The sequence below is a fragment of the Chiloscyllium plagiosum genome, chromosome 12 (assembly GCF_004010195.1).
Source record: "Chiloscyllium plagiosum isolate BGI_BamShark_2017 chromosome 12, ASM401019v2, whole genome shotgun sequence".
Taxonomy (NCBI): domain Eukaryota; kingdom Metazoa; phylum Chordata; class Chondrichthyes; order Orectolobiformes; family Hemiscylliidae; genus Chiloscyllium; species Chiloscyllium plagiosum.
In genome coordinates this window covers 22,259,021-22,278,733 of record NC_057721.1, presented here as the reverse complement: position 1 = coordinate 22,278,733, position 19,713 = coordinate 22,259,021, and the positions used below count along the sequence as shown (strand labels likewise).

Sequence of the window (19,713 nt, the reverse complement as noted above, 5' to 3'; positions counted from 1 at the left end):
TTTAGAACAAAATAGATTTTGAAATGCGGAACAAATACAACATATGTGTAAGCATGGGCAATTGCATATATTCCCACAGTTTAAATTTTGCCTGGCAACAGCTCTCTAATTGGTTAAGCTGAAGAGTGTTTAAAAACTGAAGGCACAAGGAGGGAATGAGAACATCCATTCTGAGGATACCATAAACTCCCCCTCTCTATTCATGACAGAAAATCCCAGTAAGTTTAAAAGAAAGAATTCATATAAGACCTAAGTTCACTTGATGAACCATGAATCAAAGGACAACCATCAACCTACAGACACCAGCAGCTCGACATTGCAAAAACCAAAAGGACTGGGAGAAAAATAACTTTCCACCTCATGATCAGGAGTTTTGACATTTAGAATTTTATTTACCTGTCATTTTTCTTTTTCCACCCCCAATGTATTGTTACAACACCAATATGGAGCCAAACAAAATCAGCCTTTCTCCTCTGTGTTTGCAACACAACGAATTGAAAACCTTCAAAGACCCTTAAAACTGACCCCAATGGTTCCGAACCAGACCGTTGAATAACCAATCATAGACTTTGCAAAAAATCAATTCTTGCCACTGCTTTATAGCTCAAACAAAAAAAAAACAATTTATGAACTATATAACAACTTCAGCAGACCAAATTTCAACATCAAAGTCATCTACATGGTGTCTGTGATTTAAATCCAATAAGCTTTGCTTTCAGCACCATTCACACAACATTCAAACAGACAAACAAACAGTTAGTAGAGAAATAAAAGAAAATAACAAAACTGGCCAGATTACTTAAGTGATTCTCACAGTGCGTTGTCCACAGGCACAATAATAGTTTCTTGGTTGATTTTCTAAAGATGTTTATCATAGTCACCCTTATACTTCACGAAGGTAAAGGCAGTAATAATTATTACTTAGCCTTCTGTTCTCTGAACTTCAAAAGGTTGATAAGGAATGTTAAGCTGGGAGCATTCAAATCTTCATGATGTAGCTTTAACAACCAAATTCCTTCTCACATAAAATATAGTCCAAAACCCAATTAAAACTCTCACTCACTGACTCTCTGTCTCTTCTATGAGGTCTCAATTACCATTCAATAACTGCCATCTGCTTGAGTATAAAGTCTTTTCCAGATTTGCTAGAGCCACTTCCCAAGTACAGATCTCATTATTAGCTAACATTTGCTATCTGTTTAAACATAATGCTCTTCCCCGGTGACAAACAGTCTGCATTACCTTTGATCAGGAACCAAACTGCAATTAACTTCTGGGCCTGGCCTAATGAAGACACAAAAGATTGTTTGAACTGGTTTCCTTTTAAAACAAGCTGTTACTCACAGTCAAAAAGTCAATTTTAGCTCATACTTCATAGATCACAGCTCAAACGAAAACTGATAAAAGAATAAAATAAAAATGATAAGAAGTCAGTGAGAGCTCTAATAATACGTATTAAACTGTTAATCTTTTATCTGGTTGAGTCAAGATTTAGTTTGTGCGTATTTGAGAATTTTAAGGTAAATAATTTAGGTTGCATAAATTAGAAATCATTTGTTTTTTCTGTTCTTTCTAAAATAAGCTACTATAATCAATAGAGTTATCTGTATTATTAGTGAATAAACCTGGTGTGGTTTGCTTTTGCCCTGAATAGTAGTCAGTCGGCAAATTGGGTTTTGGAGGTTTCATTGGCATTTTATGATAATTTGTGTCACAGTGGGCATGATTATTGGCACATTATTCTCAGTTAAAGTCATGATATATTGAGCCACCATTGCCCTAAACAAATATTATACTGTGACAGATTAGGGTGAGTTTATGTTCTATGAACATAATGTGAAGTCAGGTGAAATCACCACAAAACAGGAGAAAAGATGCAGGCAGTGACACCCAATACCCAGGACAGGCTTTGCCTACCTCCATCCATGCCACCTCTCAGCCTGCTAATACCGCCACACCAACAGTAATACTGCAGTTCTGGATCCTACCACCACTTTTCACAAGTGATAGTCCCCATGAAGGAACATTGATGCTCAGAGTTACCCAAATGAGAGTTACCCAAATGCTTCTTCATCTGATTAGCAGCAAAGGCTTACAAAGAGAAGGTGTTCATCTTTGTCAAGATCTTCAAAATGAATCTTCTTTTCAATTTGGAGTGCAATTCTGTCCTTTTAATGTTCCTCACTGCCTATTTCAGTGATAGAGTGGCAATGCTGCTGCAGCACCATTAGGATTTGGATTTTTGCTCCCCCCAAATGTTGGGTACCTGGCAGGAGTCTGTATGCAGCTACAATGAGTTTGACTGGGGCAGACATGGAAAGGCAGATAAAAGCATTACACCACCAAAACTTCCCTTCTCAAAGAGTTCACCCCCTTTATGTCTGACCTAGCACTGTCCACATTGTTTTGACTCACAAAGAATAATTTAAAGCTACCATAATTTTATTTGTATGATCAATATATAGGCTACTGATTGAGATACTAAGCTACAATTTAGAATGTAGAATTTGAATAATTTAAACCTCCTTACTAAGTTAGTTAAACATCTCAGGGTAAAACATTATAAAATGTTTGACCAATAGTTTAATTAAGCTCTTGTAAAACTACTTTGGCAGCTAAGAAAAGAAGCAAAATCATGATTTGCCATCTAGTGAAAAAAACAGTCATGATACACAGAAATCAACACTCCTATTTTTTTACTAAAGTATTTTGTGGTAATAAGATGTTTTGCATTTTTTTTTAAACGAACCTTCTATTTACCTAGATAATCCATGACTAGCACCTTAGGTAATGATATCTATATAAACCTTTAATAACACAAAAACAGAGAATATCATGAACTAAATAAACAAAGATTGTATTACATTTGGGATTTTATGAAAGTTATATGACACATAAGACAAAATTGCACACAGTTCACTGAATATTGAGAAAAACATACTTCAAGATACAAAATAACTTCTTGGAAACACAGGAAATATTTTTAATTGATGCCTTTTCTTTTAATATTTTCCACAGCGCATAGTTAAGATCCACTCCTTTTTAAAGATATGAAAGAATGACTGACAACAAAACGAAAGCATTTAACATCTAAGGTAAATTTAATTTCTTTGTGTCATAAATATTAATTCATACTCATAAATATTAATTGTTACTCGCCAATTAAAAATCAAGCTTTATGAAGTAAATTAGCTAAATAAGGTTGAATGACAAAATATATTTCAAACATTACCTGTTTTATTCACGTTCCTTCCACATGTCTGTGGTGACTCTGCAGTCACCCTGCGTGCTCTGGATACAGGAATCGATATTTTGTCTGGACATTCAAAATTGCCCGGCATGGATAATTCTACAGTGTACTCAATGACTTTTGGCCCTGTGCAATCTGTTGTTAAGGCATGTAGCACGTTTTTCTGTACAAAATAATATTTATCATTATAAATCATTTGTAATATTTAATGCTGTATGAGCCATTTTATAAGTTTACTCATGACAGAGTGAAATTTTCTGCATTATGTACTATTAGCTTCTTTTTTACATAATAAGTCAAAAGAGAAAAGTCTGCTCAGTGCCTGTTTTGACAAAACAGCCTGTCAAAATAGACATTCAATTGAAAATATGTTCTGACCTCACCTTTACTGCTTTAGAAGTCCAAGGGATATCGAAATCAAAGCTCGTGGGATACAACTGGTTCAGCTATTCATCATTATATCAAGCATTATCAGACCCATTACTTCTATTGTGCCAAAACTGCTCACTAATCCATAATTATTCAGCAATGCAAAAAATAACCCCTGGCTTCCTTCTCCAGTGCCATCTATCTCTTCAAACCGTTCGTCCGTACCTCATTAGACAAGTGCAAGGATTTCCTTGTCCTCCAAACAAGAGACCATTCATTCAACTGCTTTTGTTGCAACCCTCTGTCTCCCTTATTCATTAGCCAAATTTTCCTTATCATTCTCCTGCACCAGCTGAAACTTTCAACTTTCTCCATGTTCACTTCTATCCTCCCTAATGTCCTCTCTTGCCCATAAGACTCACTTTCCAAATCTCAGTCCTATTCCCACTAAACTACTGGCAAATCAACTTTCCTTTCTCTTCTCCAAGCTGATATCTTAAATGTCCCCTCTTTTAAGATGCATCTACTCTGAATCCCAATACGGTTTCAGGACCGGAAAGTCTACAACAGGAAGACAAGTCATGGTCCAAGATGTTAACATACTATTATCAATTCGCATTGCCAATGTGATACTGAAGGTTGTTCATAGTTTCATATATCTAAGTACCCAAGTCGCGCAAATCTATCACTTGTTGCTGAAATCCACACATTGTGCAGAAAGGCTTTTATGTGCACAAACTTTTATGTCCAACCTGAGTGAGAGCGTAAAACAAAAGCAACCAACTGAGAACAACAAACTGTGAGACGACCAAGCCTGTAGCCTTAGTGCACTCCTCCTTAAGGGTGATGCCTGGAGATGATAGACAAGAGATAAAGCTGAATACATTCCATCTTCCCTGTCGCAGATGTATACTCAATAACTTTTTAGCAGGACAAGGTCACCAATGCAAAGGTCCTGGAGCATGCTAGCTCCATCAGCATATTCTCATTGCCAACTCAATGACCAGTGGATGGCCACATGCATCCAGTCATGTGACCAAAGACCTTCTTCACTGTACTGGCCACAAGGTGCAAACCTCCTAGGTATCCAGATCACCACTTCAAAACAGTTGCAAGTGAAATATAAAGGTGATGGACACTGCCCCTGACAACTGCTGCTCTGTAGACTGACTTTTTGGAAGGGCACTGGAAGGTCTTCCAGTTTGGAAACTCACACATGAGAAAACATTTCTCCTGAAGAGTCTGATTCCCCTGAAATTAACTATACTGCTGTTTCTTCTGAACTAAAAACTTCATTGTCTACTCTGAAGTCAAAACAAAACTAATCACTTTGTTCTGTTTCTTCTGCCTGTCAGAAACTCTATAAACATTGTATTCATTCACACGACAAGGGCTATCATAGGTTTTTGATGGCTGTCAGAAGTTTTCTTGGTAATGAGGTATTTAAGTCATTGTTACAGAATAATTTTCTGACCTTTAACAAAAAGCCTTCATAAGACTCACCAAAACCCTCTAATCCCTTGAGTCCTACCAAGCAATTTCCAACAATCTTCTGAGGATAGAGCTCTGGAGTGTCAAAAAGAACATTCCTCCTAGTATGTATCATATCTATCTACAGTGCGAGAAACCAAATAACATTGTTTATTCAAGGTGAAACTAAATGAGCAATAAGTTCAATTCATAACTAAATAAAGGTGAAATTGAATCAGTGTAACTGTTTAGATAATAATAAAATATGGGACTATGATGATGGATGGAAATAAAATGGATGATGGAAACAGAATGGAATATAATTCCATAAATAATTAGTAACAGACCTCTTTCCACTGTCACTGATGTAAAAAAAATCTAAGTGTATGTGATGCTTCTTACTCATCAGTATTCTGGTAAAATGTCAAAACAAGCAGAGTGAGAAATGAGAAGAGATTTTGAGAAACTATGGCAGATGTTCCTACCTGGGTGCAGCAGGGATTAGAAGCTGCAGCTGAAGCTCGGACACTGCTGCTTTCCAATGTTCCTGCAATTTTTCTACGTTTGTATTCTGTTTGTGACATCTGTTGCTGTCCTACAATTGCCAAAGCTTTCTCTCTGGCTTCATTAATCAATGGAATTTTCACTTCTTGATCGAAGGTACAGTTGGCATTGCATTTGTAGTATAGAATTACTTGTGTTGCATTCTTGTTGTCTGGAACAAAAAATGTACTTCTTTAAGACTCAGCATTTATTTTTGAAATTTGAACTAAGAAAACTTCAGTAAGAGGGAGATAACACTTAGCTCAATTAAAGTGCCCTTCTTGGTCTGATCTTAACCTGAGCATTCTGCTTTCTCAACCCAATCGTTCAATCTTTTATTCCAGAAACAAACCTCCAAAAGTCCATGGAAGTTGGCAAAGAAGAATATAGAGGATATTCATATAACTTTCCAGGAAATGATCTCATCCAAACTTCGCAGTAAAGTGAGATTCTAGGTTAGTTGTAGCAAAAAGTTTCAATAAGGCAAAGAAACACGCACCCAGTCCTGAAGACAGAGGTTAGGGAGAATGACCAAAAGCTGTGTGAAAGGATTTATCTTAAGGAGGGTTTTCAAGCTGAAGAGAGCTTTGGAGCAGGAAAAAAAGATTTAAGGGAAAGACTTTTTAAGTTGAGCCAACTCTGAGGATCCTGGCTGAGGAAGCCCCAACCCCACCTCCAGCAGATACCATTTTTACATGTCAGGAAAAGGGTTGCTACAGGGAGGAAATCACAAAAGTACTAAACGACAATCTGTTGGAGCTTTTAAAATTGCGCTGAGTTGAAATAAACCTCACTTTCACAGTGCTAAGGCCTGACAATGTCATGCTGGTGTCACAAGCACATCAAAAAGCTAGAATTATGTGTTTCCCCCTTGTACAGAATTCAGCTAACACGTTAAACACTGAAGAGTTGGTGGCTGATTACAAGGCTGGAGTGGAAGAGGAAGAACAAATCTGTGTGGCGATTACGGAATATTCCTTACGTTCGCAAGGACAGTCTGCCATGCTCTCTGAGATAAGAATAAATGAAGGAAGGAAGATGGAAAAAAATGCATGCAGCACCTTCCTACAGACAGGCAACAGAAGAAGATGTGACTAAAGGCAGGGTACCCAGGAAGGACATTGCAGAGCAGCAGGAAAGAGATAGGGAAGGAGATACTTCCTTCAGGACAGGATATACCATAGCCAAAGATGATCAACATGATTGAAAGACAGTGGAGGCAAAGGCTCTAAACTTCAAAATAAATAGTTAGAGACATCTTTGCCACAATGGAGCAGGATTTTGTACAATCAACTGATTCCCATACACTGCCTGTTGTACCAAAGAGTACTATTGCTCTCAATTTCTAGATGGTGTAACGACACTATGACTTCTGTCATTTTATTTTGAAGGGAGGCTTTGAACCAAAGGTACTGAGCTGTCACTCCGAGCCAACAGAAAAAAACAGCTTGTGCGATCTTGGGTTTTTTAAATTAAAGTTGGAACAATAGAAGCAACATGAATGGATAGCACAGGCTCCCATAGAACCAGGTTTTTAGTTCAGCTTTTTCAACAGCTGTTGGGGGTTTGGAAGCTCTCTCCCTCTTCCTCTCTCTCTCTACCAGAACCTTCTCTCTGTTACAGCAAAAAGCTTGGGTTCTCTTTCTGCTGTCAGAATCACATATAAAACAATCTGTTTTACTGACTTGCCTTTGCCAAGGATGTGTTTATGGGATGTTGTTATATTGGAACAGTTGCTGTTTAGTCGTCAAGTAATCTAATATCCTGTTAAGTTTTACAATACAGTTAATGTTACACTAATTCTTCTTTCTTTTGTTTGTATTTTAACTGGGGCTAAGAATAAAGTTATTTTGCTTAAAGCCAAGTCGTGTGACCAATTAAATTACATCTAGCATACAGCACCTTACACTTGCCTTTAAATAAGACAAATGTTAGGATCTCAGCTATCTCCTTGATCTATTTGAGTGGGGTTTGGTCTGATCTATAAACATGGCCAGTTCCTTTCTTCCTCTGCCACATCTCTTAATTACCAACTGATGCACCTTAATTGTCACTGTTATATTTTTTGTGAGATGAAGAAGCACATCATCTTGCCAAAAGATGTTGCATTAGGAAACAGAAGGCAGTCCCTGCCTCTGCAGCTGGCATGCCACATCAGTATACAGGCACCAGTACAACGCCTGGAAACTAATGAACAGAAAATTGTGTCAAAGAAAGTGAGGACTGCAGATAGTGGAGATCAGAGTCAAAACATGTGGTGCTGGAAAAGCACAGCTGGTCAGGCAGCATCCGAGAATCAGAACAGTCGATGTTTCGGGTGTAAGCCCATCAGTAGTGTCGGGGGGTAAGTGGACTGAGAGATAACTGGGAGAGGGTGGGGCTGGGGGCAAGGTAGCTGGAAATACAATAGGTAGATGACGGTGGGTGTTGATGGTGATAGGTCGGAGAGGAAGGTGGAGTGAATAGGTGGGAAGGAAGATGGACAGGTAGGATAGTTCAAGAGGGCAGTGCCGAGTTGGATCTGGGATAAGGTTGGGGGAGGGGAGATCAGAAAACTGGTGAAATCGACATTGGTCCCGTGTGATTGGATGATCCCAGCCAAATGAGGTGTTCTTTCTCCAGGTATCGAGCAGCCAGAATTTTAGAAGATCATGTCATACCATCAATGTACAGGTCATGTGCATTCACAGCAATGTTTCCCTGCACATTTGTGCATATTCCCTTGGGAAGGTGCCATACCTCTTTAATTCTGACGCAGTATGCCTGCAACAACCTTTCCCTATGGTCAGGTTATCATGATGATGTCATGGTGAATATTAATCACAAGGAAGCTCTGATTAGTGAAGAAACAATGATATTTTTCATTGATTATTTCTATACTATTTCTAGGATTTGGTGAATATTGGAAAAACGGGAAGTTGCATTTTAATAACTTGTAAAAAAGAAGTGTTTTTTAAGGCACTGACATTACAGCCAAAGCCAAAATCTTGTACATTCAAATCTAAGTAAATGTGGATATCCACTTATCTCACTGTGGATTACCAGGACAAGTGAACATCTCATACACATCGGCCTCATACACAACCCAAGATGTTTGTCTCCATGAGGCTGCTTTTGGAAATATTTATTCTAAGAAACATTTTACAAAGCAAACTTTTTTTAAAAAACTTTATGGAGACCATTGTTTGAAACTACATTATACCTCATATCAATTGATATTTCAATTTAATATACCACTTGTTCCTGTATATTTAGAAACATAAGTTACAAGCAGTTGATCATGCAAAACAAAGTAAAATTTTATGTGCAGTATATGCAACAAAAATAAGTGAAGTTTAAATTTAATCAACCTGAAGTGATAAAGAATATTCTATATGATAAACATGAACCCTGGGCTGCAGCATTAGCACATTGGCAGGCTATTTTCTCCTAAGTTCAATGTTCTTTTCTATTGTAGTTTATCACTATGGCCCAATTTCTACCTCTTGTTATAGAATCATAGAGATGTACAGCATGGAACAAACCCTTCAGTCCAACCTGTCCATGCCGACCAGATATCCCAACCCAATCTAGTCCCACCTGCCAGCACCCTGCCCCTATCCCTCCAAACCCTTCCTATTTATACCCATCCTGACGCCTTTTAAATGTTGCAATTGTACCAGCCTCCACCACCTCCTCTGGCAGCTCATTCCATACACCCTCTGCATGAAACGTCGCCCCTTCGATCCCTTTTATATCTTTCCCCTCTCACCCTAAACATATGCCCTCTAGTTCTGGACTCCCCGACCCCAGGGGAAAGACTTTGCCTATTTATCCTATCCATGCCACTCATAATTTTTAAACCTCTATAAGGTCACCCCTCAGCCTCCAACGCTCCAGGGAAAACAGCCCCAGCCAGTTCAGCCTCTCCCCATAGCTCAAATCCTCCAACCCTGGCAACATCCTTCTAAATCTTTTCTGAACCCTTTCAAGTTTCACAACATCTTTCCGATAAGAAGGAGACCAGAATTGCATACAATATTCCAACAGTGGCCTAACCAATGTCCTGTACAGCCGCAACATGACCTCCCAACTCCTGTACTCAATACTCTGACCAATAAAAGAAAGCATACCAAACGCCTTCTTCACTAACCTATCTAACTGCGACTCCACTTTCAAGGAGCTATGAACCTGCACTCCAAGGTCTCTTTGTTCAGCAACACTCCAGAGGACCTTACCATTAAGTGTATAAGTCCTGCTTAGATTTGCTTTCCCAAAATGCAGCACCTCGCATTTATCTGAATTAAACTCCATCTGCCACTTCTCGGCCTATTGGCCCATCTCACATCCTAAATGAATTTTTCAAGAATTGTATTATTGATTGTTATTGAATAGTCGCTACCAGAAAATACCTGGAGCAGCACAATAGTTCGATACAGCATCAGGACTGAACACTTTTAATCCAGTACAAGGCAATGGTATGCAGCCAGTTCCTTCCAGACAGTACACAAATTCTCCAATCTATAAAAACAAATGAAACGGTTTAATATTGAAAACAGAGCACAATAGCACCAAAAGTGAATGAAAAAGCTATTAGCATGAATAAATCAAATCAAAAAGAACCTTTTGTGGAAATATATACATGACTCATTAAGGTTGTTGTTTTGACGGTACCTTCTCATCAATGAAGTTTCAGAAGATTCTTATAACAGGTTGATCACACAGATTGACTGCTACTTCCTACTTTTCATGAAATATTTTTCCACTTCGCATGAAATAGTGCAACATAGACGGCATTGTTTACTAAGCTGTAGCATCTTCATTCAGAGTTGAAAGGGTATGGAGTCCAGTCCTACTTCAGTCACTTTGGAACATAATCTACTCTGAAATATCAATTCAGGACTGTGCAAGTGTTGCACTGTCAGAGATGCCTAATTTCTGATGGGACATTAAGCACATGGTCAGTTGATAACAAATCCCATGGCAGTCGTCAAACAAACTGGGGAAGGATTTACTGGAATCCTGGTCAACATTTATCCATGAACAAATATCAGCAAAACAAGAACAATATATGGATTTGGTGGTAGCAATTTTACCTCTAAGTCAGCAAGTGAAATGTCTTAAATCCCAGTTTAAGACAGCCCAAGTGAATGGAGACCAGAGGTCTAGTTGGCAATTCTAGATTGACTTCTACCCAGACACTCACATCCACTGAGTATGGATAGATAGTACATAGAATTGTCCTATCATATAGGACAACTCAGCCTTTTCAGGTGGTGTAATGGCATTTGTGGTCACAGAAAGAGGAAGCATTTAACAGCTTGTGAGTACTTTCACTAACTTCATAATACTGGAACAATCACTAAAACAGATCATCTGATTCCATTGCTGTTTATGAAATGTGCATTTTCTTAATTAAAAGCTGTGATAACATGGCAAAAATAGCATCTCGGACCTTACAACGTGCCAAGGACTTGAAAGATGCAAAATAAATTGCAAGCTCTTTCCCCTTTGGTTCCTGCTTTCAGCTGCATTAAATTAATGAAGTTAACTCATTAATGAAATTGGTGCTGATCATTGTTATAAAGTGTTAGGGAATGCTAGAAATATAATTATAAAGATAAAGATTTTGAAAAGTCACATCAGGTAGATATCCTTAAAAATGTTAAGGAAGAAGGATAAAAAGAAATTTAAATATTAGTTAAGACTAGACAATACAAGCTCAAGAAAAAAGTCAGGTAGAGTCCAATGACAAATAAAGACAGTTCCACATAATGCCATTGCGACTGTAGGGTGGATTGGACCTCTACAGATTGTTTACTGGTGAATGATCATGGAAATGCCATGCATTGGCATGTGTCTATGAGAGGCAATTGAGATGGGCAGTATCATGATTTGACATGAAGGAAGAATGGGTGCAATGGTTAAGATGTTGTCAAGTTACCTTTTAGAAGTTTCTCAAATTCAATGACAGTTCACATCTTCTCTGAGGGGCTGTGAACCATGAGTCCTTGAGAAGCTGGGTTACTTCCACAGGAACTGCACAGAACTCAGAGATGCCTACCCTCGTAATAGAGCCAACTAGGTCATGATTTTAAACTTTTCTTGTGCCAGCAAAACCTAAGGTAACTGAAAGTGGGGAAATAAGCAGTTGGAATACTGGAATTGCATATCATCTGTAAAGATCCACAGAGTTTCTGTGACTCTGCAAAAAAAATCAAGCCTTTAGATTCCAACATCCTCAGGGAGATGTTGGCAATGTCAAGCTGTAGAAAGAGGATTGCCTTAAATTGTTTATTTAACTCCAAGCTAGAATGGAATTGGGGAGTTCCAAAGACAGCTAATTCGAATTTCTATATGACATCACATGAAGATGGGCTTTCAGAAGTGAACAGACCACAGTAAGTCATTGTGATATAAACTTACAGAATCTTCTTAACATATATAAAAATATAAATTAGCAGAAGTAAGCCATTCAGCCCTTTGAGCCTGGTCTGCCATTAAAGATCATAACTGATTTCACTGTAATCTGAAATCTATTTGTTGTATCTTTGGTCAAAGTCTGTTTTTATTATTGCAGCTGGAGAAAGTTAACCATTGAGACTAAATTCACCTTCCAATTATATTCCACTTATAATTTTTAAAAAAGTATAATACCTGTTCATTCATTAACAAAATGGTACAATAGGATTTTCCTATGTGAAAGGGAAGATAAAGAATTTCCAAGACTGAATAACGCTGCGGCTCTAAATTCAATGAGTTGATTTCACAGAAGTACTCTGACACCCAATTCTCCTGGAGAGCTGGAAGCAAGAAAAGATTATTTTAGTTAACATTGTCCTGAAATCTCAGAGGAATGGCAATCACCATTGGGTGACTTTTCTGCTCAAACTTCTTCCCTTCTGAACAAGCTCCACATTTCTGGCAGGACTTTGAATCCCAGAATTGTCAGGTACAAACAGCATACCTTAATTTAGAGTCATAGAGTCATACAGCATGGAAACAAACCCTTCAGTCCAACTAGTCCATGCCAACCAAGCTTAGATTCAGATAAAATCTAAAGTGTCACATGTACAAGTACAGGATTACAGGAGTACAGTGAAAAGTGTACAAAGTTGCCATTCTATGGCACCATCTTTGTATGCAAAACTAGCCCCACTTATCTGTGTTTGGCTGGTATTCCTCTAAACATTTTCTATTCGATTTAAAGCCCTTCCACTGGAGACAGGTGGTCAAGCATTCATAACACACTAAAAATCTTCAGATACTTATAAAGCTTTCCAATGATTTCTGAATGAGAGTCAGTAAATAAAAGTATGTATGAGTGAATGGATGCATGTGCAGCTGTGAAATCGATGAGTGTGGGTATGTTATATGGGTACAGGTAAATGAGGTAAGTTGGTGAAATGGTTAGTGAATAAGTGGTGAGGTGGATTGGAAGGTGCAGACGGATCAGGTCTTGTTGTCAGTTCCGGGAGCTATTCAGGTCAGGTCAGGGGAGTTTCAGGGAGAGAATTAAATGGTATGGTCAAATGAGTTCAAGTCCGTTCAGGGAACATTGGAGGATTGCATCAGAGGGGAACCAGATTGCAGGGGTAGTTAGAGGAAGGGAATCGTGGTCGGGGAGTGAGAAAGTCAGCTGAGTGGTTTGGTGGTGGTGAATGGTCAGGCAGTGTCAGAGGTCAGAGGCATTGGGCAGGAGTTTGAGAGGGGAGTCAGGGTAGTCAGTTGTATGGTTACCCCTGTGTTTGACGAGGAGTTTCCAGCTAACATTTTCTGGGTAACTATCGAGGAAAAGTCTGAACTATAACATTAACTCTGTATCAAAAACATTTTTGGATGGTCGCAGAGAATGGAGGAATTATCTGTATGAGGTTTGATCTTCCCATTCAATTCCCAACTGAGTCAGTGTATCGGGAGTTCCATAGGGTCTCAACTCATATCTCTGATCTAATTTTCAACTATCAAGAGTCTAGATAATCTGGGCTATTGTGATTCTACAGGACAGAATTCAAGAAGTATCCATTTCTTTTTATGATGTGTAACAAATTAGAACTTGAAATTATATATGAGTCAATTGCAAAAATTAGAGTCATAAAATTCTCAAGTATTCAAAAAAATGGATAACCAAATTAATAGTACTAAATAGAGAAACCATGTAGGAAAACTAATTTACCAAATTGTGTATTTAGGGTGACGGGAAGGTCAATTTAAATAATTTGAGGAAGTATCTGAGCCAAAGGGAGTACATCTTGACACACATTAGAATGTCAGTCTTTAATTTTGCTCCTTTATGCCCCCACCCCCTACATGCTGCTATTGTTCTTTGTCTGGAAGAAAGGAAGCAGGTTCTTAATTAAACCATTTCATAAAACAACTGAAGACCAAAATTAATAGTAAAATCATAAGTTCAGCATGGTCAAAACTTTCCCATTCAAAAAAATGCATGTTCATATTTGAAATGGAAATGCATTACATCCGTTTGGGGTGCCACATTATCAGTTCCTTCACATGAAAAAATATTCAAAGATGCAACAGGTTTTTCTCCCCTTCCCGCACTCGCCCACCTCCCCCCAACACCCTGCCTGATTGGCCACTGGCTGTGGCTTCCATTACTGTTTTGTCACAGATGGTGCCTGAACACCGTGTTGCTGACTAACAAGACCCCAGCCAAATGGCCATGTCCATTTCTGAGAGTTTCAGAATCAGCTATCAATCACAATTTCTCCTCAGGCTGGGAGCTATGCTTTGACCAAGTGGTTTGGTATTACCCTGGTTTTTAAAAACAGCCTTTCATCAGCAATGAGTGCAGCTCATCTTTGAAAGTTACTGAAATACTACTAACTCAGCAACACCTCTCAGAGAGCATTGCAAAATATTGTATATGTATATAAAAAAGGCTCTCCGATATGAAATTCTTTCCAGGCAACTCTGATGCTCTGAGCTGATACCTTCCATCTGAGAAGGCGTATTAAAACACTTCTTTTTTATATGGTCCCCAACATTTCAATTCTTTGGAGAGTAGGAAAGCTTACTTTGCAAAGACTTACACATTTTCTGGCCCATATTCTGATTAATCGCTCCATTTCCAAACTCATTATTTCCAAATCCACCTGGCTCAGGCTGTAAGTCACTAAAAACAAATTAGACAGTTATTCACATGTAATATTCAAAGACCTACATGTACAGGAGTAAATATATTCAACTCAAACTGTGTCTTTCTATAAAATAAAGATGTCACTGAGATCTATACCAAGTGATGCATAGAAAGCACATGAAGAAGTGCGTCAACACCCTTGCACACGAGACCTCTAAGGTGCTGTCCTCAGTTGTCCTTTTTGTGGAAATGTCCTTTTATTTTAAATAGTCATTGGTCTGCACTTTCTGGAGAGCAGCAATCGTGATCAGATTGCTAATTTTGCTTCTACTTTTTTTTTAACCCTGTGTAATGTAGCTTCAATCCAGGTGAACCCTCATCAGTCACATCATCAAGAGGGTGTGGAAGACCAGCCATTTCCCCTTTTTTTTAAAAACAGTACTAGCTGCTAACTAAAAATGCTACAAATCAAAAATCTTCATTTAAAGCTATTCAAAAACTACAGAGTGAAGGTAAATGTGAAAGGTACATGGTGAGGAGGCTGGCATGACAGATGAGTTTTGGGGAGAAAGGTGTTCCTGGCATGAGGGCTGACAGATAGGTGAGGAGTCAAGATTAGGATTCCTTATGAAGGGCTTTTGTCCAAAACATTGTTTTTCCTGCTCCTCGGATGCTGCCCGACCTGCTGGGCTTTTCCAGCACCACTCTAATCTTGACTCTAATCTCAAGCATCTGCAGTACCCACTTCCACCTACATGGGTGAGGAGATAGAGTGAAAGGTTGCGAGGAGGGTAGGATGGTATGTGAGTGAATGAAGGAGCATGATGAGCTAGGGTGATCATGTGTCGGTCCGCTCAGGGTGGGCATCTGAAGTATCGGGGAGTACCATAGGATGACACATTAGAGGGGACTGGGGTGGGGGCAAGGGGCTAGTCAATCAGGACAGGTCAGTTCGGACAGGGGGAGCATTGAGTCAGTTCAGGCAGGGAGGGATATGTTGGGAAGATTCAGGTGACTAACCCAAGAGTGGGAAACTGTTTCTTTTAAAGAGGTTCCAAATGCTGGGTAATTGCTTATCAGAAGACTAAACTTCTTGAGCAATTCCAGTGGAGTTCAGAATTCTGAGGGTCCTTTGGATCTATCAGGGTATGTTATTGTAATAACTATCTTCCAATCAGAAGATCTGGATTACTGCATTTTTCAGTGATTAGGGAGTCCTTCACTCAGCAAATATAGCAGCAAATAAATTGCCCTATCCCTAGTATAGTTTCTATGAATACTAAACGAAGAATACCTCATTCCACAAAAACTTCATTTTTTACAAGCTTTTCTGCCCTTTTGTATTGAGCAACGTACCCTATGTTGTTAGCTGCAAAAAGGTTGGGTGCATTGAAAGATTTCCTGAATGAATAATCTGAGTATCCATCCACCTTTTGCAGGCCTTTGTGCCTTGGTAGTGTTCTTTCATAAAGAATTTCACTGAAGGAAAGTAGGGGGGAGAGGAGGTAGGGTCATGGTGTGAGTCAAATCTCAGGAGTAAATAAGAATCCTGAGACACTCGCTACCAGTAGCAAAATTGGTGCTGCAATGCTAAGAGGCAGCCTTGGTTTTGGTGACCACCTCACTCTGTAATGGCCCCAATGCTGGCAATCAGAAGGTCAACAGCTTGGAGCCTCAGCAGCCCCTTTAGGAGAGAGAAGCAATGCTGAGGCAGATTGCAGACATTGCAATATGAAGGCACCATCAGAGGCAGAGATCCCATTCTAAATCTATAAAAGCCAAACCGAAGAAACCCTTTGGATTAGATTCCCTACAGTGTGGAAACAGGCTATTTGGCCACACCAACTCTCCGGAGAGTAACCTAGCCAGACCCATTTCCCTCTGACTAATGCACCTAATATTATGGGCAATTTAGCACGGCCAATTCACCTAACCTAGACATCTTTGGATTGTGGGAGGAAACCGGAGCACCCGGAGGAAACCCACGTAGACACGGGGAGAATGTGCAAACTCAGTACAGACAGTCTCCTGAGGCAGGAACCAAAGTCCTTGGCGCTGTGAGGCAGCAGTTCACTGAGTCATCAAGCTGCCCGACTGTGGATAGAAAAATCCATCCAGAGGAATAATTTTTGCCATGGGCATGGCCTTAACCATCTTAAATGGATATCCATTTCTATGGCATAGCCAATCCTATGACAAAGTGGGAAGGTTTCCCACTGGTGGGAATGAATCATATTATATTTTCTCAACCTTGTCTCCATGCCAACCTCTAAGATAGAATTGAAGTCAAATAATTTATTTTTGTTCAAAAAACATTTTAAATATACAAAATGCAAGGTTAAAAAGAAACAATCCCAGTATTTGGATTACACATGGTTAGTGAGCTATTTTTCCCAGCCAATTAATATTCACCATTCCGTAGGTGTCAATGACATAGACAGCCCTTATAATATATTAATTGCTCCAGCTATAATAGGCAAATCCGGCTGCTCACCCAACTCTTTGCACCTCATTAAGGTGCAAATGCCTTAGTTTAATCCCTTGTCACTTTACTTTTGGGTTACTACTACACAACAAGTACTGACTGCGGCAACAAAAATGACTGGAAAGAGAAATGTGAGTCACAAAAAAAATTAAATCCCCAAATAGCACAATTATGTGAACATTTTTTTAATAGAAGGATTTCAAATGTGAAATGTTGTATCTTGAGCCAGAGAATCACAGAGATATGCAAGACAGAAACAGACCCTTGGGTTCAACTCATCCACACCGACCTGACATCCTAAATAAATTGTCCAATTTGCCAGCATTTGGCCCGTATCCCTCTAAACTCTTCCCATTCATATACTCATCCAATATTGTAATTGTACTAGCCTTCTTCTGGCAGCTCATTCCAAACATACACCACCCTCTGCGTGAAAAATTGCCCTGAAGGTACAAATCTTTCCCCTCCCATCTTAAACCTATGTCCTCTAGTTCTGGATTCCCCAACCCCAGAAAAAACGCTTTGTCTATTTACCCTATCCATGCCACTCATGATTTTATGAATCTCTATAAGGTCACCCCTCAGCCTTCAAAGCTCCAGGAAAAATAGCCCCAGCCTATTCAGCCTCTCCCTACAGCTCAAACTCTCCAACCCTGACAACATTCTAGTAATTGTTTTCTGAACCATTTCAAGTTTCACAATATCCTTCCTAAAGCAGGGAGACCAGAATTGCCTAAACAATGTCCTGCACAGCTGCAACATGACCTCCCAACACCTATACACAATGCACTGACCAATAGAGGAAAGCATACTAAATGCCTTCTATCCTATCTACCTGTGACTCCACTTTCAAGGAACTATAAAACTCCAATTCAAGGTCTCTTTATTCAGCAACACTCCTCAGCACCTTACCATTAAGTATGGGTCCTCCTCTGATTTACTTTTTCCAAAATGCAGGACCTCACATTTATCTAAGTTAAACTCCATCTGCCAGTCCTCGGCCCATTGGCCCATCTGATCAAGATCTCTTTATACTCAGAAGTAACCTTTGTCGCTGTCAACTACACCTCCAATTTTGGTGTCATCTGCAAACTTACTAACCATACCTCTTATGTTCACATCCAACACATTTATATAAGTGACAAAAATCAATGAACCCAGCACCGATCCTTATGGCACACCAATAGTCACAGACCTCCATTCTGAAAAGCAACCCTTCACCACCACCATTTGTCTTCTACCTTCAAACCAGTTCTGTATCCCAACGGCTAGTTCTCCCACTATTCTGTGCGATCTAACCTTGTTAACTAATCTACCATGAGGAACTTTGTAGAACTTGTATTCCCAGCGCCCCTCCCCCAAATTCCCTCCCACCTACCTTTTATCTCAGCTTGCTTGGCACACCAGCCTCATTCCTGATTAAGGGCTTATGCCAGAAATGTCGATTCTCCTGCTCCTCGGATGCTGCCTGGCCTGCTGTGTTTTTCCGGCACCACATTTTTGAACTTTGTAGAATGCCTACTGAAGTCCATATAGATCACGATCAATGCTCTGCTGGCATGAGCATGCCAGCAGAGCATTATTCATCAGTGGTTAGCACTGCTGCCTCACAGCGCCTGAGACCCGGGTTCAATTCCCGCCTCAGGCGACTGACTGTGTGGAGTTTGCACGTTCTCTCCCTGTCTGCATGGGTTTTCTCCGGATACTCCGGTTTCCTCCCACAGTCCAAAGATGTGCAGGTCAGGTGAATTGGCCATGCTAAATTGCCCGTAGTGTTAGGTAAGGGGTAAATGTAGGGGCATGGGTGGGTTGCACTTCGGCGGGTCGGTGTGGACTTGTTGGGCCGAAGGGCCTGTTTCCACGCTGTAATGTAATCTAATCTAATCTAATCATTCCTCTTCATTACTTTTTCAAAAAGACTCAATCAAGTTCATCAGACACAATTTCCCACGCACAAAGCAGTGTTGACTATCCCTAATCAGTCCTTGCCTTTCCAAATACATGTAAATCCTGCCCCTCAGGATTACCTCCAACACCCTGCCCACCACTCAGGCTCACCAGTCTTTAGTTCCCTGGCTTTTCCTTACCAACTCTCTCAAACAGTGGCACAACATTAGCCAACCTCCACTCTTCTGGCACCTCACCTGTGACTATCGATGCTACAAATATCACAGCAAGAGGCCCAGCAATCACTTCCCTAGCTTCGCACAGAGTTTTGGGGTACACCTGATCAGGTCACAGGGATTTATCCAACTTTATGAGTTTGAAGCTGTTCAGCACCTCCTCTTCATAGAGTCATAGAGATGTACAGCATGGAAACAGAACCTTCGGTCCAACCCGTCCATGCCGACCAGATATCCCAACCCAATCTAGTACCACCTGCCAGCACCCAGTCCATATCCCTCCAAACCCTTCTTATTCATATACCCATCCAAATGCCTCTTAAATGTTGTATTGTACCAGCCTCCACCACCTCCTCTGGCAGCTCATTCCATACACGTACCACCCTCTGCGTGAAAA

General features: G+C 39.8%; 1 protein-coding gene across 1 annotated transcript in view; it reads right to left on the bottom strand.

The window, feature by feature from the left end:
• LOC122555067 (cilia- and flagella-associated protein 47-like) overlaps window positions 1-19,713 on the bottom strand; it is a 451,312-nt gene that overhangs the window by 214,990 nt on the left and 216,609 nt on the right. The window contains exons 42-46 of the mRNA XM_043700727.1: window positions 14,662-14,744; window positions 12,269-12,414; window positions 10,024-10,132; window positions 5,575-5,804; window positions 3,233-3,413 (exon numbers count right to left, since the gene is read on the bottom strand). Coding sequence (XP_043556662.1) covers window positions 3,233-3,413; window positions 5,575-5,804; window positions 10,024-10,132; window positions 12,269-12,414; window positions 14,662-14,744 — 749 coding nt within the window. The remainder of the gene's footprint in view (window positions 1-3,232; window positions 3,414-5,574; window positions 5,805-10,023; window positions 10,133-12,268; window positions 12,415-14,661; window positions 14,745-19,713) is intronic.